At 36.6% G+C, this 25,758-nt stretch overlaps 1 protein-coding gene across 6 annotated transcripts in view; it reads left to right on the top strand.

Annotated features, from left to right (window-relative positions):
- Window positions 1–25,758, top strand: part of CCDC102B (coiled-coil domain containing 102B) — a 193,919-nt gene that overhangs the window by 18,572 nt on the left and 149,589 nt on the right. For 4 of the 6 annotated variants that reach the window (XM_009673246.2, XM_009673228.2, XM_068932082.1 and 1 more), the window contains exons 2-4: window positions 3,126–3,746; window positions 5,910–6,130; window positions 11,115–11,223. In XM_009673246.2, the coding sequence (XP_009671541.2) occupies window positions 3,153–3,746; window positions 5,910–6,130; window positions 11,115–11,223 (924 nt within the window). In that variant the 5' untranslated portion in view covers window positions 3,126–3,152. Of the gene's footprint in view, window positions 1–3,125; window positions 3,747–5,909; window positions 6,131–11,114; window positions 11,224–15,757; window positions 15,856–25,442; window positions 25,615–25,758 lie in introns of all 6 variants that reach the window. The other 2 variants (XR_693821.2, XM_009673253.2) reach the window with 2 other exon arrangements.

The raw sequence follows: 25,758 nt of genomic DNA, 5'->3' as shown, positions 1-25,758 counted from the left end.
GTAGCAATGTAGATTTTTGCTTGGTTACATTGGTCATGAATGTACAGCAACTGGGTAAAGCAGAAAAGCCTTACTTCCACTGAGATCAATGGACTCTATCTTTTGGATAGAGTCCAGGCTTCAATAAAGCTAGGAAGTTAATCATGCTGAAAGCTGAAGATGCAGCTATTTAAGATACTTTGAGTATAATGTCTGGCTTAAAATTTTACCTTTTCTGTTGTCTGTGGTACTGAACTGCATAATCTTTAGTCCTTTTAATTTTTTTTAGATATGAGAAGTATAATCACATTTTTAATATAAAATAATATTTTCAAGAAGGATAAAAAGGAACAGGAGTACAGCACCATATGAGGGTCAGCACCATAAATATAAATGTAATCAACTGAATCCACTGTAGAAATTAGTCTACTTTTAATTTATTAAGAAACTACAGAGAGAATAAAAGTATCTTACCCACTCAATTACAGAACTAAAAATATAAACTTTGTAAATAAATTTTAAATTCATTCCAGTTCATAGTAAATCTTTTCACAATTTAATTTAGTAAATCAAATTATTCAACTCTCCAAGGTATTATTTTAAAGTATAATTTTAGTAAAGATTTCATTTCAGAATTCAAAATTGTGCAGAATTTACCCTTTGAAAGCTGCAGCTGCGATCACTGAAAATGTAACGTGTGTCATATGGTGGAAATGACTCTGTAGAAGTACCAGGATTCAGCATATCTTTTCATTTACGCAAAAAAAAAATCATAATATTTTATGCTTTTCTCATGGGACACGGAGACACTGAAATGAATTATATGGAGATCTATGTCTTTTAAGAAAAAATTGCAAGACATAGTTCTTGCTCTTGCAAGGGGGATTTCTCGTAACAGTTTTGCTTAGATTTTCAGAAAAATGCATAGGGTTGTTAAGACATGCAGCTGTTTTCTATTCCTTACCACCTTGGACTAGGTCAACACTAGTATTTTGTGGAGGAAGAGTCATTTCTTTGGACTTTTTTTTTTTTTTTTGGAAGATCAAGTGCAGAGTTAGGAGCAGCTATCCAGGATGAAAAGTGCAGACAAACTTTAGCCAATCGTAAAACTGTACTCAGTTTGAAAACTAGGAGAATCGTACAATGCTACTAGAAATATTGCCAGCTTTAAGTTGGGTTAGCAAGTTTGATGTAATTAGCAGTGCTTCAAGACTACTAGAACTAACACAACTGGGGCAAGATGGGCAGGGAAAGGTTTAATGCCAGGGGAGACCACTCCGACAGCACCTTGTGGTTAGATTAGCTTAAATCAGTAACAAAACCACAGCAGAAGGCTCTTGTGTTACATGAAGTTTTTTTTTTTTTCTCTTCTTAGGTCTTCTGAAGTTGCAGCCCAAGCAAATTACTTCCATCCTTTTTTTTTTTTTCTCCAACTTTACAGATTTCTAAGAATTTGTAAACTGTATACTTTCCAAGGGTCCATCTTCTCCCAGTGATTGTACAAAGCAGCTAGAAAAATTCATGAAAAAAGCTTACTGCTTATAAAGAAAGTAATGAATTTCTCTGTCTATTGTCTACTGTGTCCTGGAAATAAGCAAAAATTATATGACAAAGTTGTACTACTTAAAAGTATTGCACCATTGCAACTATTGCACCACATATAAATTTTACTGATTTTTATTATTATTGTTGTTATTAAAGCTTTAGGAAACAAAGGTATTACCGCAAACCAAAATTGGCCTTATTCAAAATAATGGTTAGGAATACTTCTGTGTTTTGGATGGTTTTTATTCAAATGAAAGTTCTGAGAGTAGGTCAGGCAACTAGAAAAAGCCTCAACCTTGACCAAGCTTTGGCAGCAGCTGTGTGCATGTGTTGTTGGGGCTGGTGGTGCGCTACACTAGACAGCAATAAACAAAGGAGTTAGAGGCCACGTCTGTCCTTTTCCTTTTCTCATAGCTGTACTGGGCTACAGAGTTCTCCAGAAGCCTGAAATGAATAGCAAATAAATGTCCAGGAAAGCACTGAAAAGTTGGAAACAGCTGGGGAAAATGTTTGCTGTATCTGATTGGGAGCCAGAAATTGCAAAAACTTCTATTCAGCCATCAGTAAATAAAACAGGACTGAATCATAATGCTAAAATTACTCTCCAGTATTTTAGTTATTGTATTGGCCTTCTACATTTCAAACGCAGGTGTTAACACTAATCACTATAAAATATAAGCATATTATTTTAAAATCTGGATATTGGTATATTGGAGCAATTATATTTACTTTAAACCACTTAGTCTTCTGCTGGTATAGCAAGATTTACAGTTTTTTCTAACATACCAAAGGGAAAAAAAAAAGACATAAGTAGTTAATCTGTGCAGCCTGTCCATATCTCCATTTTCTCAGTATTGGGATGGGAAAGCAATTTATGAGTTGCTTTTTTTCCTGTGGGCAAATGAGTGGCAGTGGATAAACAATAAAAAAGAATGCCACAAGATTTACTAGCACAGCCAGATCATGATGTGAGCAATACAGTGTAACAGTATAGTGCTAGCCTTTTGAGAATAACTCGGGAATACAGCTCCTGGATTGTTTCTGGAATGTAGACGGCTAAATAAAGTCCCTTATAAAAATGCTTGATTTTTCTTGTGAAATATATGCAAAATCTGAAGGCCAGCTGTTATTTTTCTTGCTTATGTAGGTAAATTATAAGGTAAGTTTTATCTAGTATGGAACTCCATAATTTGGGAAAGAAGATAAGGGAATCTGTGACTGTGATTCTAAATAAATACTTTCCTTCTACTAGACTTTTAAAACATACATTAATTCAAGTCAGTCTTGTCTTGAAGAAAGAAATGTCTTACCTAATTTCTCTAAACTCAAAGAACTTTGAGAGAGCTTTGTATGTTTGATGACATTTCCTTTGCTAATAATTCCTAGTCAATAAATAAGCATGTCTATTTATGCTTGTGTATTGCATAAAATAGATCTTAATAGCTATTTCTTGTTGATGAAGCGTAATTCCAAAACAATTAATAGAATTATTAATAATACTATACCATTATTATAACAGTATAATAAAGCGCTATTTGAGGTTATTTATATAACACAATTTAACTGAGAGAAACTGAATGAATTGTCTTTGTCTTTTTTAGGAGTGAAATTAGATTAAGAATCAAAAGATGAATCTCAGCTGTGCTCAGAAACTAACTGAAGAGTCACAGGTTTTTAGGGCCCAACCAAGACAACATTATGAATTAGCTGGAGGTAGCCAACCAGCTACCAATTTGTGTAATTCAAAACTCTCATCTCAAAGTTTCTACCCATATTCATCTAATTATCCATATGTGTATATAAATAACAGCAGCAACTGGGAAATTTATGAAGCGATAAGAACTAAGGAACTGGAAGAAGTCAAAGCTAGAGCTGCCCAAATGGAGAAGACCATGCGCTGGTGGTCAGATTGCACTGCTAACTGGAGGGAGAAATGGAGCAAAGTTAGAGCAGAAAGAAATAAAGCTCTAGAGGAAGCAAGACAACTGAGAATCAAATTAGAGATTGTTGTGAAAGAGCTGAGTATGCTGAAAAAGATAAACAAAGATTTAGTGAGTGAGAAGGAGAATTTTAAAAACATCATTTCTTGGGAAAAAGAATCCAGTTGTTCAGAAAAGCTGTATATAAAAGAAGACCTAAACCAGTTAATATCTCTGGAACAAGAACCTGTGGAAGATATGAGCAAAACCAATGAAATTCCAGTGACAGAAGACACAAAGAAGGTAAAGGATAAGGACTTCTTTAGTTCATGGAGAAGCAGATTATGGATATGTATTTAGAATGGAATTTTTCAAGAATTTTGACCAAAATACTACAAGATCCAGTTCATAGCAAAGAATGCTTTTTCCCCTAATGCTTCTAATATAGAGAAACAGAGAAAACAATTCATACCCCTCAACTGTGGCTAAAAGTTTAAGTAACAGAGGCAGACCATTATCTCCAAAGATTTACAGTATTATTCTGACAGTGTTATTATCTTTCATATTTTAACATAACAGACTACCACTATAATCTGAATTCTCCGTATCTTGTGTACTTTTGTATCTCCAGAAATGCAGCATAGATTCTTGACATCTAAAAAAATCCTTTAATTTTCCCTCAGTGCAGTTTCTGAAATGAGAGGAGGGGTGAGGCAAATTCTTCTGCAAAGTAGCAAGATTTTTATTTGGCAAGGAAAGCAATTAAGTTGTTTTAGAAAAGTAAAAAATGAAGTATGGACATGCTTAATGTAGTTCTAAGTTCTACACAAAACACAATTATCTTTGTCAAAATGGAACTAGGTGCTCGTGTTTTACCACTTTGAATTCTGTGTCTTGGCATGTATTGTGTACATCATAAATAACATAATCCAAAAACTATTTTGCTATTTGTCTGACAGAAAGCAATCACTAGAAATTCAGAAAATTATCAGTTTGAGTTCAGCTGAATATTGCCAGGACCTTGAATCTGAATGTATTATGTTCAGAATTTTCGCTGGCTCTGTAGTGCACATAAATTACACTATATTCCTGTGAATTTTGTGGGGGGAGAGGGAAAGGTAGTACTAGCATTTGAGAGTAAATTTGGCAAAAAATGTCTTTGGAAAAATATAAGAAATAAAAATATCTTTTTTACACTATAGTCAGGAAAAAAAAGAAAAGCATCATATCTAGCATTGTTTTTAAAAGTATTCTCTTTAAAAATAAATTTAAAATAATGATGTGATAGTTTACTAATTATTATTTTACAATTCTATTTCAAAGGCATTGAGATGAAAAGGTAAAATATAAATGCTCAGAAATGTCTAAAGATGAAACCTGGCTTATTTAAAAATAAAAAGTAGGAAATTTTACCATCAATGAATCCATTAAAGCCTTGCCTTTTTCTCATAGGCTACAATCCTTCAAAGATTTATTATATTTTTTAGTTCAAAGCCAAACTCCGTATGTAAAGTCAAGCACATAGATAAATGGGCCACAGAAGGAAATGATGCAAAATATATTTTAATATATCTGGTTTCCCTTTCTGCTACTAGAAAGTACTACTAGAAAACTGAAATTTTGTATATGAGTATAAAACAGTTTTACCTTTTCATCAGATTGTATTATTTTCTGGTGTGATACTACTATTGGTAATGCGCTAAAATGAGATTAATTTTTAGACTAAAATAATTACTCAGCAGTGATAAAAAAACATTTCTACAGGAAACTATTGTTTATAGGGGATGTTCAGTCTTCCTAATACTAAAGGTGTATTTTATTTCAAGTTTTTTTTCTATTTTCTTTTGTATCTTCTTTTTTTTTTTTTTTGTATGCAAAACTTCTATATCCTCAAAATAGACACTTATTGCTTTTAGTTTCTAAAACTCAGGTTGTTTTGTTATGCGGATAACTTTGGTCATTATACAAAACTATTTAAGTCCATTGGTAGTTTCAACATGATTTAGATTAGATGCTGAGAGCTTTTGGAGGATTTTTGTAACAGTTTTTATCTAGAACTTTGTCAATATACTATTTGTACGTATAAATTGCACTCTTGTTTTGGTTAATTTCAACGATCTATCTAGCCAAATGGTGACTGGAATCTATTTGTTTATCAAGGATACATTGGAGATATTTAGGATATGGGCCATTCTTTCTGGAGTGTGGCATGTGACAAACGAAAGTGATCACTTCAAATTAAATGACCTTTTTGCAGTCAGTAACAGTACAGATAGCATTCTACCTGTATCCTGTGCAAGTACACAAGATTACTTAGTATCTCCTTCCCAACTCCCCCCCTCCCCCCCCCGCCATGTAATTTAAATATTTGGAAGGTCCATGGCAGGCCTTGCAGAAGTTACATACAGACTTTTCTTCTTCATTTATGCTTTTATGCTCAGATATCATGTTTTTCTGTTTTCTCAGGATGCAGAGGTAGTCAAAGAAGCTTTAAGAAGCAATCAAAATAAAAAAATTACTCCAAAGCCTCCTGATTCTTTTCCCAAAGGAGTTTCCACGATTTATTTGGAAGAACCTAAAAAAAGGCTGGACGATATAGCTAAGACATCGGAAAATGATTTCATACATGTTTCTGTCTTGCATTTGCATTTGGCTGAGCTGCAAAAAATCTTACAGAACGAAAGAGAGTAAGTGCAAAATACATCCTCCCTGGAGAAATCACTATTAAAAATAAAGATTTTAAAGGCACTTTCTAAAACAGATGTCTGATATGGTTTGCATTTACAGCTCATGTGTTCTCCTAGATTTTGTTTTTATTTGCCATTAACAAGGCTTTGTTTAAGTAATTTGTAGGGAAAGTTCAGCATTATGAGGATTTCACAATAATGCATACATGAGTTTTTATTTCCTTGGTATGTTTTATTATTTACTAAAAAGCACTCCATATAGAACAGTTAAGAATGTACAACTAATTAACAAACGATACTTGCTAGCAATCTGATATCAGTGTGAAGGTATCTGATCTTTGGTATATTCAGTTATTGGAGTGCCTTGCGCATAATATTAAATTTCGTGGAGTCTTGAGAAGGCTTAGCTGGTAAGGAGTATAGCTGCAGGATGCTGAAGGGCATTTTTGAATGACAATGAATGAATGAATGCAGCTGCAAAATGTTAAAAATATTAACCTAGTAATCTGTAGTAAGGTTTATGTCAGAGAGGATAACAGAGCTGGAATAACACACTTATTGTGCAATATCAATCAAATTTAACTCATAAAAGTAGGAAATGTATGTATGGTGACCTAAAAGGAGTCATGATGATTACATGTGATATAATAGGATGTTAGTCTCTGTATGGGTAGGAATTCTTTGATGTTTCCTGTAGGTGATCAGTATAGATCAAGATTGAATCACACCAAAAAGACTTTGCAAGGCAACAGGCATTATGTAGTGTATGAAGTAGTAGGAGACTTCAGACACTGTGTGGCAGTGACTTCAAAACCAGATGTAATTACTCAGAAATTTAAAAGGCAGAAAATATTTCTTCTATTGCAAATACATACGATAGTTTTTTATTTCACAAAGTAATGGTAGGCTATGATAAAGCATTTTTTCTATCAATTTTTTTCACAATTGTCCTGTACGTAGTGAAAGTCTGAAGGAAAAAAAAAAAAAACCCTCAACGATAACAAGGAACTTTAAGTTCCTAGCTTGTGTTTACTGTATTGTGTTATATGGATTATATAGCTATAGAAAATATGCAATAACTCTATATTTGAATTATATTGCAGCAGATAACCGAAATATGTTCTAATGTACTAAAAATTTAGGTTTTTGTAGAAAGAAAAATCCCAGAATGCTTAATTTTCAAGCTTGTCAAAATAGCTCATGTGAGTTAGAGACTGATGCCTCACGTAACGTTCCAACCAGAGTAGAATGCATTATGGTACTTATCCTTAGATACATACTGTCTGTTCTTCATCATGGTATAGGGTAGCAACTTTACTGAGATGTATAACAACTAGGGCATTCCCACAATATGCAACATATGGCAGTGTCAACCTCAGGCAGCAAATCCACAGAGAGCACTGATTTTCACATAAAAATGGGCCTCAGTGTAACAACTCCCTCTTCAGGTCACTTCATTGGGGCAATATTTCCTGTGCACAAAGAGAAAATATTCTGTAAGCAAAATTTGCACAACTTAAAGAGTATGAAACAATTCTTTTTGGCAGTGCACATCATAGACAGCTAGGAATAATGGTAGTAAGATAAGCATTAACACAGTCACCTTTGCCCTGAGACACCCTATGAGTCTTTGCTGGCTCTGAAAGGGTTGGTCTCCTTTGCTCATGGGAGTGGGCTGAGCCCTGATTCTGCTGAGTTGCCATCTTCCAATTCTCAGTTTTTCCCTGAGGGTTTTATATTTGTTCATGTCAGTATTTTTGCTCCTGTATCCTTGAGCTGCTAATAATTACTATCACAACGATCTCACCTCTGTTTGCATTTTTCCTTTTCTTATCTTGCAAGACTCTAGCCTACGTACTTTCTCATAGCTTCTTTCTCACAACTTAGCGATTTTCTCAGTAAACTTGAGCCAAGGACATACAGCTGCACTACATCAAAAGTAAGCTTGGATTACAGACAGCTTGAACCCCTAGGCCAAAGGTTACCTTGACAGTCAGTATGAACTTGCTTATTCAGCTCAGGATCTCTCCCAAGAGTTTACTGGTTTACGCGGAGTACTGCAGAACTGTGGTTACAATCTTTCCGGACTCAAGCTAGCTCATGCAGAGGCAGGGTTTGGACATGCCCCTAGTAACTTGACTAGTCTCTCCATTATGCTTCCTCACTGTGACAGGATCTACGCTTTTTACGTTCTGTTTTGATTTATCTTCAGTAATGCCAGTACATCTTAAGCCAGGGAACAGAATTTGCTACACATAAAAAGAGAGGAACCTTAGGAAAAAAAAGTCCACAAAGTCTGTGTTTTGACTTTTTAAGAACCTCTTGATTGGGCTCACAATGTAAAATCACACACACAAATGCTCTACTAGATACATATGTCTTGTATCAAGTACACATTTGAGGTTCCATTGACATGAATAGGAATTAAAGATCTAGTGAGCTACTCAGTGCTTTAATAAATTATTTTCCTAAAATAGCTACCTTTAATCACCTTTTGGATCACTGCTCTCATTTAAATATTTCAAGGTTTCAAGGTTTCAAGATTTTAATGTCTTCCACTTTGAACTTACAAGCCTTTCAAAATCAAAAGCCCATCAACCACAGTGGTAGCTGATGATATCCAAGAGGAATTGCTTACAGCTGGATGGGTAGATTTAACTAGATAACAGGGAGTTAAAATAAATGGTCAGAAGACCTATTAGAAATGCTCTAATCTTGATCCTTTGCATGCATATTAGTAAGCTGCTTCACTGATCTCTGCTATGTTCCTTTTCCCATTCTTTGTCTTTTTTTTTTCATTTAGACAACAGGCTTTATGCAGTCAGGATGGCTTCTTGCATTTAGTAGCATCAGAGGGACCTAATTTCATTTAAGATGTATACGTTCTACTATAACACAAAATAAAAGTAGTATCTTCTAAGTAAGCACCACATACTGAACAATCCGCTTTTCCTTTTTAAATTAGATCATGTCTTAAAATTGTGTTCAGTACACCTACTTAAGTAAACTGTGTAAAGTATTATCTTTTATGTTTTCACTTTCCATTCTATTAAGTGTCTTTCTTATTAATTCTTCTGATTTCCCAATAAAGTCATGAAGCCTTTCCTCCAAAAAATCTCATTAATTTTAGAAGAAAAACTGTTCACTTGCAAGGTACATCTTAGGTTCTTTACATATGACAGAAGTCATGTGGCTCCACTTTGCTTTGTCAGTGATGGTGTTTATTTTATTACTGCAACCTTATGAGAACCATAGGTGTTTACTGAGATAAGCTCTGCTATGTGCTATATGAATGCAGAAAGAAAATCCTTAATTCAAGAGCATTCGATTTAACTGTAAAAGAAGAGGTAACAAGATATTTCTCTCAAGTGGATTGCTTCATTAGTGTAACTAATGTTGCTTCCAGGAATTGAGCCAGTAAGAGCACTTACCACTCTAATATCTCTGCACAAGCCTGTCTTATGCTGCTGAGGCACGCCCCAGAGACAAGTCACATGAATACCCTTTGGTTTAATTCCTTAAAGTTAACGTTGTTGTGGATTTTAAAACAAATATCCTCAGAATGTAATTTTAGTCAACCTGGCAATAATACCCTTTGTCAAAAGGCTGACAAATTCTGCTAGCCTAACATCTATAGCATACAATTGAGTTTACTGCCAGTGTTAGACTTCTGTTTTCAACTGCTTTGATATTTTTATCTTTTCTAGTATACTATCTCTTCACCCCTCCAGTTTCACAGAATTTATATAAAACGTAAAATTGTAGTGTCCCAGCATAATCATATTTCCATAGTTTTACGGATTTTAAGATTTTAGATTTCTTCAGGGTCCTGATTTTATATGCTTTATTCCTTTATTGATTTTTATAGTCAATGAAATATTTGACACTATGATCTGATTTCATACAAATGTTAGAACTATTATTTGAAAACTTTTATTTGTAATTATAAAGAAAAAGTAATTTTTAATTTATATATAATTTATATATAATTTATAATTATGGTTGCAGTTCTGTTTTGCTACTTGATTGCAAAATGGTGCATACCCATTAAACAAATAGGAAATGAAATCATGACATTAGGAGCATAAATTATGAGAAGTTCATTCTCACCTTTGGAATTTGTCTGATATTGTCTGCTGTGAACACAGAAATGATTTTTTAATTGGTCTCAAAGACAAGAACATTCATTGTGCCTCCTTTGCTTGGTATTTCTTTCATTCTTTCTCGAATGGCTGAAAATGTTTTCATTGTTTTGAAGAGAGGCAAAAGTCACAATCCAAGTTCATTGTTTCAGTAATACAGTTCCTCTCCTTAAGGAATCATGGCTCATTCTTCATGAATTCTATACCCTAAATACATTCCTGAATGTAGTAGTGGACTTTCTGTTGCTATGACATTCCAGAGACAAACACCTGAAGTTGTCACTTCAGTGAAGAGGTAGTACTTCTATGCTTAATAGTCCACTTTTCTAAAACATTTCTAGCATTTTTTTTTGAGAAGTAATTATTTTTGAAATGGTAAGGGAATATACACACATTTAACATTTTTCTCGCTTCTACAGTAGATCTTACTTGATTTCTGTTCCGTACTGTCTATATACTGTGTATAGTTTCTCATATGTGTATGATCAGAATAATCCTTTGCGTGTGCCCAGATAAAAGTGATACGGTGCTTTTTCTCTGAGAATCTCTGCTGTTCCCTCCATGTAGGCTACCTAAATCAGTAACTGACTGAAGTCCATTTTGAAATTTTCTTCATTTTAGCCCCACATTTTAGGCTTATTCTATGCTACTAGATTTCTTTGTTCTCTTTATTTTTATTTTTGGTAAATATCTTGGGATGATTATATCATGTAGGCTTTTAGTTAAAAAATATACAGATGACAAAAGCAACAAAACAGAATTGAAGATATGAAAAGGAAATTAAAATAATTTATTTGTTGTTATCTGCAAGAAGATGCTAATTGTTAAAATATTTTTTTCAGAATGAATGTGTTTCTGGAAAAAGAGGTAGAAAAGATGGAAAATGATTTATCTCTTTGGAAATGGAAATATGAAAAACTAAGACAATCCAAGCTGAAAAGTCTGCAACAGGTAGGCTGGCAATACATCATTAACATATGACATTCTTCTGTGTAACTAAGAATAAATTCTTATCTAGGGTTCACGAAAATGATAAAGCCACTATGTACCCAAGTTTGTTTGAAAATGGTATTTTCTACAGGATCTTAGGATAACTCAGGTTGGAAGATATCTCAGGAGGTCTCTAGTCCAATCTCCTGCTCAAAGCAGGGTCAGCTTCGAGGCTAGATCTGGTTGTTCAGGGTTTTTATCTGGTCAGGTCTTGAAAATCTCCGAGGATGGAAACTGCACAGGCTCTCTGAGCAACCTGTTCCACTGTTGACTCTTCTAATGGTGAAAAGGTTTTTTCATATATCCAGTCAAAACCTCTTGTGTTCCAACCCACGTCTGTTGTCTGCCATCCTACCAGCTTGCACCATTGTGAAGGGTCTGGCTTTGTCTCCTCAGTAACATCCTTGTTACTTCCTGCTGGGGGGCTGCTGTTAGGTGCCCCTGAAGCTGTCCCAGGCTGAACAAGCCCCAGTCCCTCAGCCTTTCCCCACAGGGCAAGTGCTCCAACCCCTAACCATTTGGTGACCTTCTGCTGAACTTGCTCCAGTTTGTCCCTGTCTGTCTTTTGCTGGAGGCCCAGAACTGAGTGCCATATTCTGGATGTGGTCTAACAAGTGCTGAGGAAAGGGGAATAATCCCTTCTGTTAGTCTACTGGCTTTGTTTCTGTGAATACAGCCTGAGATGCTGTTGGCTGCCTTTGTTGCATGTGGGCCCACATTCAGTTTACTGCCCACCCAGGACCCCAGGGCCTTTCCAGCAGAGCTGCTTCCCAGCCTGTCGGTTCTCAGCCTCTGTTGTAACATGGCAGTCTTCCTTCTGGTGTACCGGACTTTGTCATTGCCGAAATTCACAAGATTCTTGTCAGTCCCTTCCTCGAGCCTACCTAGCTATGCCATTGGATGGTAGCCCTGCCCTCAAGTGCATCGACTGTTCCCCCCAGTTTGATGTCCTCTTAAAACCTGAAAGCGCACTTAGTTCCCTTCTCCAGGTCAGTGATAAAGATGTTAAACAGGACTACTCCCAGGACAGACACCTGTGGTACTCCACTAGATATTGATCTCCAGTACAATCTACCGGATTCCACATAAGAGTATTACTCACCAATCATAACCCTCTGATCCCAATTATCTATTCTTTTTTACTCCTTTAGTTTTCCACACATTTAAACTATAATGTCCTAACTTGGGTACAAGAGTATTGTGGGAGCTAGTGTTGAAAATCAAGAAAAATTATGCTCACTGCTCTCCTTTCATTTCAGATCCTGGTATTTTAATACAAAGGCAATCAGGTTGATCAGGCATGATTTACTGTTGATAAATACATGCTGACTCCTTTCTAATTACCTTCTCCTTCATGTGTCGAAAAGTGTATTGTGGCAGGGCTTGCGCTATGATTTTCCCATGAACCAAAGTGAGGCTGACTCTGCTGTGGTTCTCTGAATCATCTTTTTGGCATTTTTTACAGATGATCACAACTTTTTTCTTTCTCCAGCTGTGAGCGCTTTCTCCAGTGCTCTGGGCCCAAGGTGGGCCAGGACCTCAGCAGGGGGCCAGGACCCTGGTGGGGGGTGGCAGTGGCAAGAGGGCCTTGTCAGGCAGTTGCAGCGTTTGCTGCTTCAGGGGTGACAGGGCAGCAGCAGTGCCCAGTGGTACAGCCAGGCACGGGGGACCCCCAAGTCTGGGCTGGTAGGCAGTGTCCGTGCTGGTGGGCGGTGTGCCCCGCTAGAGGCACTGTGTTGCCCCATTGCAGAGCTGCAGGAGAAGGTGAGCAGAATTGCATGGCCCCCGGGAAGGCAAAGAAAGATTGGCAGGACCTTCACAGAGATGGTAGGGAAACGAGAGCCTGGAAGCACAGCAGGAGGGGCAGCCAGCAACTGTCTCCCTTCTGTGGAGACAGAAATCTCCATGTTCCCTGTTTGCTTTCTAGAGGGGCTTGTTACTTGCTGGGGGCTTGGATCCAGGGTGTTGCAGAGGGATTGCTGACTTGGGCTGCTGTCCCCTGCTGCTCATCCATGTGGGCTTCAGTGATACTGCTGGGGAGACCAGGGGCATGTCAAGAGTGACGGCATGGCTCTGGAGTGAGGGTTGAGGTCGTGGGGGCCCACATGCTGTTTCCTCAGTCCAACAAGCTGACCAGTCTGATGACGAGAGCTTTAAACTAGGGATGGTGGGCGTGGGAGATGACAATAAAGTGAACAAGTAGCAGTCAGGGTGGAGACCTCAGGGTGGTGGGAACAAGAGAGACTTCAGGAATGATAAAAACAAGGCAAAGGGACACCTTTGCCTCTGAAAAGTTGGTACACAAATGCGTGCATCTTGGGAAACAAGCAGGAAGAACTAAAACTCTGTCCGGTCATAAAACTACAATGTTGTTGGAATAACTAAGATATGGTAGCCCGACTTGAACAGCTGGAGGGCTGCAAAGGACAAATGCAAGCTCTGGAGGAAAGACAAGCAGGGAAAAGCAGGTGAGGAGAGGTTTCCCTCAGGTCTGTGGAGCTCCTCTGACAGATGGGTGACAGTCTGATGAAGAGCTTATGGCTCGGCGTCAGAGGAGAGGCCAGTAAGAGTAACATTGTGATGGGAGTTTGTTACAGACTACCAGATAAGGAAGCAAATAAAGTCTTTTAAAAAGTCAAGGAAGTCTCTGAATTGCAGAGGCTGGTACTCAGGGGGGGCTGCAGCCTCCCTGACAGCTGCTGGAAGGTCAACATGGCTAGATGTGAAAGGGATTTCTGCACAGTGTCAGGAGTAATTTCTTGTGTTTGATGGTCCAACCAGTGGTGATGCACAGCTGGATCTACTGTTGACAGATATATAGGAACTCGCTGGGGATGTGATGATCGATAACATCCTTGTTGGTAATGACTTTCAAATAGTGGAGTTCATGGTCCTGAGGGAAGTGAGAAAGGCTGCAGTGGAGTACAGACTCTGGACCTTAGGAAACGAACTTTGGCTTAGTCGGGAAACTAGCACGTGGACCAGGCTACTAGTAGTAGCTCCTCCCGTGGGAGTCAGCAAAGGAGTTCACCGAAGTTGGCAGGTCTCCAAGGATAGCATCCTTCAAGCGCAAGAAGTGATAATAGTTCTAATACTTGCGAAAACAAGCGGATATGTCAGGAGAGTGACTTAGCTAAGCAGGGAACTCATGCTGTAGTTCTAATGCCAGAAAGCAGTATACTTTTTTTAAAGAAGGCTAAGGTACAAAGGAGGAATTTAGGAACATCGCCTGAGTATGAAAGAATAGTGAAGGTGGTGTTTATTTCAGTTAGAGTTCATGAGTGAAAGACAAAAAATTATGTTGCATCTTTTGGGATTTAGCTTTCAGAAAATAGCGTTGAGAACCTCTTTTTTCAACAAAACCCAAAATGTATATTTATTTAAATATAGACATGGAATTAAAGAATTCCTATAAATTTAACATTTCAGATTTGGAATAATCCAAGAAAACTAGTTAGCTTTCTTTTCCCATTTTGGAAAAGGTGGCAAGCAGTTTCTTAAATTCCGAGTTCCGGTTACAAGCTGGAAAAGCTTGTCAAAATCAAAAGCTTCATGTCTGCCAACCATCTCAAAGTTACTGGAAAATAGTCGTGTGTGTGAATCTGCTAGAAAGATGTATATGTAACGGAAACTTTACTTTCACAGATGTATTTTGTTGCCTCTGATGTTTGTTTATCTGTCATATTTGAGTCCCTTCAGATATTTGTCCTTTATTTTCTGCTTGCTCATTAGGTATGATTTTAGCCTGTCAATTCTACCCAATGGAGGATGGCAAGGTTTAGTGAAGTATTTTGTCTTTAAGTTTTATTTAAGAAATGAAGTATCTTTATGTCAGCAGAAAGAGAACAAGAACAAGAAAAAAAGTGATGAGAAGAAGGTAGAGACTGAGAGTTTCCAATTGTTATATATGTGCATGCAGACACATACATACATGTTGGGGTATTTTTCTGGTTCAGAATGGAAGTGATTAGTTTGTGTCAAGACATTGGTATCATTTTTTATAATATGTAATACAATTAACATGTGTCTAATTGTTAACAGAAGGTGATATTTTGGGCATTCTGCATGTCTTCTGACTTCTATAAGATTGTTGCATCTAGTTTTGTAAATTACGGGAAAGCATTAGTCTTGATAAATCTGATTAATCTGAATGAAATTCCTTGTGTTTGTCTGTTTTTCTGTAAGTGAAAATTCTGCCTTTGTCAAAATATGCAAACGGTGTGTGTGTGTGTGTGTGTGTGTGTGTGTGGAGGGGAGTGTTACAATATATTTCTGTTGAGAAATGGAGCTGGACTCCATAAGGGCTTCTTGATGGTGAAGCTTACCTTACTTGAGAGATAACTTGAAAGGAAAATACGGGAAAATGCAGGCAGATGCAACAAATTTTAAGTGACAGGCCACAACTTTATTAATTTCATATTGAAGTGGAGTGCTATGCATTCATTTTCTGCTTGTGTATGCCATTCATTTTAACTGATGCCAGTGTGATCTACAGGCTTTTCACCATAGAAGCTATGCAGTCCTTGATAAAGATTCTTGTTGGCTTAATCAGTGGACACAGTTGCACCGTTACAGTTCTTCAAGTAGAGGAAGGTGAGAGTACAGACTTGTGCGTGAAATCTTGTTTTCTTAGAAGTGTCAGGTGCCAGCTGGAAGAAGCGAATCCCTTTTCTGCAATAAATAAATGCACATTTTGCCTAACCAAATTTCATTTGCTATTGGAAGCTGGCAACTAACTAATGGCCAGGACTAATGTTATTTTGTGTCATGCTTTTCAGTTTTGTATTTTGGAAAAGTCAAGCTATCTTATTTCCAGACTGACATATACTTTGACAGAGAAATTTAAGGAAAAGATGAGAAAGCGGGGGAAAAAATAACCAAAACCCATCTTTTTTTTTTTTTTCGGTCTGGGAGAGAGCGACCTGTTTAGCTTCATGTAGATGGCATAGCGTTTTGGCCTGATGCAAAATGACCTTACCAAAATGTTTTCAATTTATTTCTATAGACACTAAAGCAGGAACTTGATTATTCACAAAGCTATATCAGTTATGACTGTAAATTTCAAAATAATTCCAGCAGTTTATAATTCTTATGGATGGGGTTAAGCAACATTAATGCAGCTATTCATAGAGTAACTGCATGTTGAACATACTCCTCTCACAAGTGTTGGTTACCTATCAATTCATTGTCCTGCTGTAGTTCACAGCTGTCAAGTTCAACATGTGTGAAGAAACATAAATGCCTTCCACTATCAATAGCAATCTTGCTCACTATTTCTTGTGAGACTAGTCTAAATATGGAATCTGGTTCATATACACCATTGCAATATTAAAAAAAAATGGGATTTGTAAAGCAAGTGTGTTGTAACAAATTAATCGGTACCTTTGGTATTAGACTTTCTGCATAAACTAAAATCCCTTAGTTCTTTTGGCAGATCAGTTGAAAACTCCACTGGGAATGTAGGGGGAAAAATTGATTTGTCAGTGTCAGTGCTATTGCAAATTTAATCGTTTTTAGCAATAGTTAGCTCTGCTAGTCTCAGAAGGTTGAGAGATTTTGTGTAACATTAAAAGATTCAGAACTGCCAAGATCTGAGTATTAGTGCTCCAAGTAACTAATTACTTTCTGTTTTTAAGAAGAGTAATTCCTCATCTTAGACTAAATAAAATGGAAAACCTTGATGTTCTTGATTAATCATCTTTTAAAATAATTTTAAAAAACTAGGTTCTTTCATTCTACATCAATTTGGAAATTGTAAACAAGTTTCCAATTTATTGACTTCACTACAAAAAGTGGTGAAGTGGCAATATGCTGTTTGAGTAGCTGCCTCGAACATAAATGTGTTTTTTATGTGTGACGGTAGCATTGAATTTGTCCTATTCAGAGTCATAAATGAGGTTATTCAACAGTTTCAACAGGAAGTTACATTTAGTGTTGAAATCGATCTTTTCTTTTGCTGTTATAAAATTTTTTCCCTCCCACCTAATAGTAAAGTAAGATGTTAAGACTGACACTAAGACGCTTATTATTCAAATCTTGAATAATACCACTGCTCCTTAATATGTAAGAAGTGAAATGTCCTGTGTTTTGCAGCTGCACAGCATTTTGTTGGTTTCTTTAAGGTTAATCAGGCGTCCTCATTTTTTCACCTTTCTCTGTCCCTTCCTTAATTTCAAGTATTCCTTCATGAGAACAGATTCAAAACAAATCCTAATTGGCTATTCTACTTAAATAGATTACTTCCTCACTCCAGACTGGGGCTTAACGTTATCCTACTTGGCTGACTAGCTTATTAAAATTGTTTGTCTTGGCTAGCTTTAGACGTCTAGTGCATTGAGATTTTATATTCACCAAATGTTTTCCTAGGGAAAAAGGAGGAATAAAAGTGGAGCTTCCCTTCATTACTTTTTTTTTTCAGGAAAAATGTACTACACAATCTCATAAATTACTGTGAACTTGTTGCCTAACTATGGTATCAGTTACACAGAATCATTAGTTAGTTTGGGATCTTTGGGAGAGAACCAATTATGAGCTTGTTACAACATATTTGACCCCTAGGATCACATCTTAAGCTAATATTTATGTTTGCATTTCTTATCTATTAAAAACTGTTTTTGCGTGTACTGTCTAGTTAAGAGGCTTCAGCTCTACTGCTGGAAGAGCTTGCAGCTTGTGATATTTAAACACTTAATATATCCTTTGCCTGGCTTTTCACATAGGTTACAATTAACTTCTTCACAATTATAAAACATTTGCTTATCCTTAGAAAGGGAGGAAAAATTTCCCTGTGTAAGCATTATACCTGCATTGTTGTGTTTGCATCAGAATACACAGAAAGGCAAGGATCAAATCTGTAAAACCATTGAATAAATAAAGGGTGTTGCCATTAGCTATATTTATTTCTAAAGTAAACTTTACGTGACGGACTAGGAACCTTTGTTATGTTTTCTGGAGAACATGAAAATTTTGTCTTTGGCAGTGTTGCTAGTTGAATGTCAATAATCATTCCTGGAAATGAACTATAAAATTTTGTGAGATACAGCTTTTTTTAGGTTAGATATTTATTAACTAATTTTATACTCTGAAATTATTTAGCACAGAAAGCGTGCCGGCTTCTGATTAGTTAGGTCTTTGGACTTTTCTTCAAACAGTGCAAATATCAGGGCAACGTGCCGGCAGCTCCTCAACACTGAAATATATATGCAAGACTGTTAAAGTTTTATGTTTCTGTTTAATCTTATAACGTGCACAGTAAAATATTCCTGTTTGCACACATTATAAATCTTCCTCAATGTTTTACAGCTGTCTTTATCATTTCCGATATCCAGCCTTCTCTGGTAGATTAAGTCAGATGAAATGGAATACTTACAAAAACTTACAAAACACTATATTATACTGAAAACAGTGAAAAACATGCATGTACTGCTGTTTGCCACTAGTGTGCACTGTGGACCTACAAATGTCTCCATAGGCAGTGAGCTCTGTGTAGTTTAAAATCATTCTCTTGCAGCTGCAGCATGGAAGGCACATGCACTCTGCATCGTTTAGTGTGCTGAAAATATGAATGAGGGAAGTTACTAGCCCACTTTGAGGGGTATGAGACAAATGTTGTACAGAATGACACTTAAAGCCTGTGGGACCATCAATATCAAAAAGAATATCCTTAGCTGATAGTGTACACAAGGCAAGCAGCATTCTGGGCCTTTAGGCAGAGGCGTTTCAGGAACCGGGTGGAAATCCTGATCTACCTCTCTTCTTTCTCTTTCTGCATGGAGCCACAGCAAAGTCACCACTGCTGTTGATTTGGCACTAGTACCAGAGCCAAATAAGTACCTTTAAACATCCTTTAAGAAAAGTGTTTTCTGTTTTCTCTCAGTCTATAGATACGTTTTACACTATAGTTTATGACTATGGTATTATTTATATACAATAATTACTTAAGCACATTCATTTTTAAGAGAACTGTAACAGTACCCTCCCTGTAGTTTCCAGGGTAGAAGAAACTCCACTGTATCAAGTGATGCTTTTGGACAAAAAAGTCTTCTACATCTTGGTTTAGAAATTTAAATGGTGTTTATAATGGAACAGCGTTTTTGGAGATGCAAGTTGTTGATCAGCTAGCTCTTGTTAAACTGAAATTCTGCATATCTCTACCTTTCCAGAAATCTTTATTCTGAAATTATCTTATAATGTGAAGATACTGTAGTTACCATTCTCATTCACATAATGTATGCATATAATAGCAATAGTGTTACTCTGATAATCATAAATAAAATTTAGATGGCCTACTATATGTGTTTTTCTACTGTCTTCCAGACTCTGACCCCCTTAAAACCATCCTCATTATCTCCTAATTCCTGCAGAAAATATAATGGTTATTAGATATAAAAAATATCTTTAACAGCTATACTAGCTACTTTGGTTTGTTCTATTTGCTCCTAATCTAAGATAGACAGAAATATTGCATATCTGAATAACTGTCATAGGAATAACTGCATATCAAAGAATCACAGAATGGCTAAGGTTGGAAGGGACCTCTGGAGATCATCTAGTCCAACCTCCCTGCTCAAGCAGGGACCTCTAGAGCATATTGCCCAGGATCACATCCAGAAGGCTTTTGAATATCTCCAGGGAAGGAGACTCCACTACCTCTCTGGGCAACCTGTTCCAGGGCTCAGCCACCCTCACAGTCGAGAAGTTTTTTCTCAGGTTCAGACGGAACTTCCTGTGTTTCAGTTTGTGCCCGTTGCCTCTTGTCCTGTGGCTGGGCACCACAGAGAAGAGGCTGGCCTCATCCTCTTGACACTCCCCCTTCAGATACTTGTACACGTTGATGAGATCACCTCTCAATCTTCTCTTCTCCAGGCTGAACAGGCCCAGCTCTCGCAGCCTTTCTTCAGAGGAGAGGTGCTCCAGTCCCCTCATCATCTTTGGAGCCCTCTGCTGGACTCTCTCCAGGAGTGCCATGTCTCTCTTGGACTGGGGAGCCCAGAACTGGACACAGCACTCCAGGGGAGGCCTCACCAGGGCTGAGGAGAGGGGCAGGATCACCTCCCTCCACCTGCTGGCAACACTCTGCCTCATGCACCCCAGGAGACCTTTGGCCTTCTTGGCCACCAGGGCACTTTGCTGCCTCATGCTCCACTTGCTGCCCACCAGCACTCCCAGGTCCTTCTCGGCAGAGCTGCTTTCCAGCAGGTCAACCCCCAGCCTGTCCTGCTGCCTGCGGTTATTCCTCCCAAGGTGTAGGACCCTGCACTTGCCTTTGTTGCACTTCAGGAGGTTCCTCTCCACCCAGCTCTGCAGCCTGTCCAGGTCCCTCTGAATGGCAGCACAGTCTTCTGGGGTATCAGCCACTCCTCCCAGTTTCATATCATCAGCAAACTTGCTGAGGGTGCACTCTGTCCCTTCGTCCAGATCACAGATGAGCACGTTGAACAACACTGGACACAGGACTGGCCCCTGGGGGACATTGCTAGGTACAGGCCTATCATGGTCATACCATGGTCCTGAAAATAAGATTTATGATGATTTTATAGACTACAGAATAAGTAGTGATCTGTTTGAGAGAGCTAAATGAATCTTTATAATAAAGTCTGACAGCAGAATCCTGAAGGTCGAGTTTTAAAACATCTTTAGTCAGTTTTCTGAAAATGTTATCTAGATTAATTATGAACTCAAATGACTTTATAGAATGATAAATGCAATACTGCTGATTTTCCTGTGGTAAAATTTGGTTATTTTTAGACTAGATCTAGAATCTGGAAGGTTCCTTCCTGAGGTCAGTCCTTGAACTGCTGGAAAGACCAGTGTGTTTTTAAGATATTAGTGAAATGATATAATGCAGTAACCCCACATTAGACTGCTGATTTGATAAAAGTACTTACAAAATTACTTCAAATGTTTCCTAACATGTTTCCTTCTCTTCTTCTCCTCTCTAATTTGTAATAGTTTACAGATAGTCTGAAAATGAGGAAAAAAATGGAGTGCTGCTTATGCAAGAATTCTTGTGTAGAAGAGCAGAAATTATACTTTCTAGTCCTATTTTAAGAAATCTGACAGATTTAAACATATCAGAAGGTCCTCTTTAGAGTTGTCAGAGACTAATTCTTGAAACTATAACTTAATGTAAATATTCTCCCTGTACACCATAAAATACAATTTCTGGTGGCACATGATGTCAATATTCCATAGTCTTTCATTGCCTGTTTTCCTACAAACGTGATTTAGAAAGCATTGGAAAATATCTTCTGGTTCATTGACGTTTTTTCTACATCATTTTCTAATAAGAAATTTAAACTGTACTGAGGTGTACTTTCCAGTAGGCTTTCATTATTCAAGACCAGTGAATAGGTACGTCCACAGAATCTTGAAAATAATCGGATTTCACATGCACAACTTGAAAGAACAATATGGAGAATATTAGGGTTTTTTTGTTTTTTTTTCCCCTCAGTATTTTTTCAAGGTATTCTAAGGTTATTACCACAAAGTCATTGTCTGAGGCATTTTCAGTGATTAAAATTTGTTGTGATTTACCTTTCTGGAATGTCTATGTCTTAACAGCGGACAGTGCCTCTACCTTTCCTCTGTGTTATTTCTATATTTGAAAAAGATTTTCTGCAGTTTGACAAAAACAACTGGCTTTTTTGAGTTTTATACGTGTGATGGATCAGATCTTCCATGCATACCTTACCCCTTTGTTCAGACCTTTCCATGTGTGAAAGGTGGGTGTAAACTGCTACTAAGTTTGTCATTTGGGAACTTAATTATATTCTTTATAAGTTGGTTCTGTTAAAACTGAAAGACTGAAAACTTAGAAGGACACATCTTCAGTATTACACTGAAAACTTGCGCTTGCCTCTGTGAGGAAATATTGCATATGTGTATATACACGAAAACATTAGACCCTTACTGATTTTTGGGGAGTGGAATACCAAGCCAAAGCTGCATCATTTGCTAAGATTTGTTTGGCCTGTTGGTCTACCATTAACAGTAAATATAACCTGGTGAGGAAGTGTTTTGAAGACAAGAGAGGGAACAATAATGAATATATGGTGCTGTATATGTCAGCACTAAATTTGACATTTTGAGAGATACATATGTATATGTAACTGAAGCAATGTTTGTCCTAAGAGTTAGCTTTTTTAAACAAGAATAATTTTGGATAGCTTATATCTCTTGAGAAGTTCAAAATAATAACTAAATCACTTCTTCACAGTGTCCTGGTGTTGTCAACTCTCTCTATATGTTTCTGTATCAGAAATGAATTATTTGCAGTAGATAGAATTTTGATTGTCTTTTTTAAATCTGATTTGCAAAATATGCTTATATATTCAAAATTTGCCTTTCAGGATTATATTTTAGTATTCACTTAGTTTTTTACTTCAGTAAATATTCCTGCCAGTACGCTCACTTGTTATTCATTTGCATAAAATCAACTTGAGGGAAAATAAGCAAAGTTAAAAAAAAAAAAGTCAATTAAATATAACAACTGGTATAATGTACAAAATAAACCTAGTATAAAAATTCAACATCTGACATGTTAAAGACTTTGGATAAAATATGTAAGTATTTTGCACTTCATATTGCAGTTGCTTTTTGTCTATCCTTATCCAGTTAAGGATTAGAATATGTCATTTATTTTTAAAAAATCCAGTTGTTTTATGGGTTTTTGATCAGAAAAATAGTCTTAGATCTCTGTCTTTCTTAATTTTTGAAAACAGAATGCTTTTACTTTTCTAAACATGACAAATACTTGGCCTTTCTAATTTAAAAAAAAAAAAAAAGACTTTCCTTTCATGGAAAAATGTTACCAGATTTATATCTCTCAGATTTCTTTCCATGGAAAATAATCCTTGCAAGCTCTTGTCAGAACATATAGCCTGATGATGAACCTCTCTGTTAATAAGTTGTACATAAGCGGTACTTTATTCACCCCGGGTCTAACACTTTTGAAAGTGTTAACAGTTTCTACTGCAGACACAGCGGGACTGTCAAGATTGCTATCTATGTTAAATAATAAGTCTATGCAAACCATGAAGGCCTGTGAAAGCCATTACTGTACAGTAATTTAAAGTTCAGGGTTTACTATATAGTAGATGGTAACTACTATATAGTATCAGCTTTTTGTCTGTCTTTGAAAGGAAATTCTGTGAAGAAGTGGAGTGACGTGCATTTTCCAAGTTTAAAGGGTCTTGTCAGGATCTAGGAAATAAAGACAGTATCCTAAACATCAGGTTTGAGAATAAGTGTCTCTTCATGCCTGTCACCAAGGATATAGTTCCAGTTCATACACTTTTAAAGCTGGTTAGGTAATTTTACTTCCCAACTTTCATGAGTGTAGGAAATAATCAGGATTGTCGTCTTCATTGTGGTTACTAAACTGGAATTTGATTTTCGCTCAGCGCTAGCATACACAAGGGAATTCTGTCACTTCCGGAACTAAGCATGGCAGCTAGGAAGGGAAAAGAACTAGCCTTATGCTTTTTTTTTTTTCTTTCTTCCTTTTTTTCTCTGCTTAATGTGTAATAGAAATTTGCCTCTCACATGCCTAAAGCAGAGAACCGACTGGCTTTGAAATAAATGCCTCTGGGCTGTAGCCCAGATTCTAGTTTTCAGATTCTAATTAAGACAAAGGATTCAATCACAGGGAAAAATAATGAGTATTTTGTTTGGATACAGTTGAAGTCTTTCTTTGTTTACATTAGTGGAATAGCACATTTTTCTTTGAGCAAAAACAAAACAAGCTATTTAAAATGTCCTGAAGTCAATGAGAAATCTGTTGATGTGAATGAACTTTGGATCAGTTTCTAATTTGAACTGAGTATCTGGTAATAGGTGATAAAAATTATACCAGAAGAGTCTTCAGGGACCTTTGTAACTTGATAATGCCAAGATAATGTGTCACTATTGGTACGTTCCAGATAAAATGGAAGTGCCATGTGTCTGACCATTGAATTACAGAAATAAGATTATCTATTTACTTACTTATATCACTTATTTAGATTAAGGCTGTATATTCCAGGCTCATGCTCTGAAAGGAAACCCATGTGAAGACAGTGTCCTATGCCATATTCATCCTGAATCTAAGCACCACGACACTTCACAGTTTCTTTGAACAAGATCAGCACCTACATTACTTGCCTCCTATTGATCTTATGGTTCAGAAGAGGAAGCAAGCTTAAATATTGACCCTTTCAGCAGGCTATTGTTTTGGGAGAAAGCTTACTTCAGCAGAACGTGGCAACATTAGCTTTCTAGTGTATAGCACAAGTCTTCTGTTGTTTAAGTAACTTCAGTATAACACTCTCCTCCAAGTATTCATCAAACAGCTTGGATGCAATGTTGACTTTCCTAAGAATTTGATACATGCCAGATCATACTTAAAAGTTTGTATTAAATATTTTGATATGGATTGTTTTGCCTATAGGAAAGTAATGATTATAAACTCTAGCTTGATTTCACACTATCTAGCAATTAGTATTATTGTAATATAGCATTTATTTTTAGGCCTCTACAATTACAGCAAACATATCCTGCTTCCAACGTCACTTAACTATTAATCTGCAAATTCAATAATCTTTATCATCTGTAAAATAAAAGTGATCTCACATCACTGACTTAAAATAAATTTGGAATGTGCTTTGATTATTGCTGTCAGTTTTAATGTATTGTTGGTATGATTCATTAACAGTTATTTTGGAAACTACTGTAAATTGAAATAATTTTAGGTAGTTACCAGAATGTTAGTAGATGGCCCTGAGGAAAAAAAAAAAAACCTCTAATTTATTTCTATTGTTAGGTTGAACAACATTTTGATCTGCGGCTTATTCTACAGACTAGGAAACTCCTGAAACTGATGACAATTTGAACTTGCAGTGATGGTTTCCTGTCATGATGACCAGTAGTGATTTATTATTTTCCTATGGTCCCTAATTTATCTATGCATTTGGCTCAAGTCAGCAATATAAGAAACTATGGAGAGTGTGGAGGGTTAGGTTAGGAATCAGTTGCAAACAAAAAGGTGTTTTTTCAATTACTTGTAATTGGAAAATATATTTTTTTAAAGGATTACTTATTGCACTGTTTGCTTTTAGGTGATTTTCTGCTTGCCTGTACTCATCTTCTTGTGACATATCCCTGTGGTTTTTGAGTAACATTATTTTCTTTTCATTCTACAGCACTCACTAAAATGGCTCATGGCTCCTTCTACTGCATACATTAGTTTCTGATCATTGCTACATACACAACAATAGATAACTGCCTGAAACAAAGTGAGGCAGCCTGTCCAGTAATCTGGCCTTGTAATCAGATTTGTATGCTGTTGACACATAAAAATCCAAAATTAAATAGGTAAGTTATCATTGTTTGAGAATTAAGGTTAAACTATAGTTTGATCATTTATTATGTTTTTCACACAGAATAAAAGTTTATTTATGCTTTCAGTGCAGTGAATATATGTATTTGTACAGGCATATTAGCTGATGAATCTACATG

The sequence above is a fragment of the Struthio camelus genome, chromosome 2 (genome assembly GCF_040807025.1).
Source record: "Struthio camelus isolate bStrCam1 chromosome 2, bStrCam1.hap1, whole genome shotgun sequence".
Taxonomy (NCBI): domain Eukaryota; kingdom Metazoa; phylum Chordata; class Aves; order Struthioniformes; family Struthionidae; genus Struthio; species Struthio camelus.
Note: the sequence above shows the minus strand (reverse complement) of the source record. Positions and strands in the feature narration are given on the sequence as shown.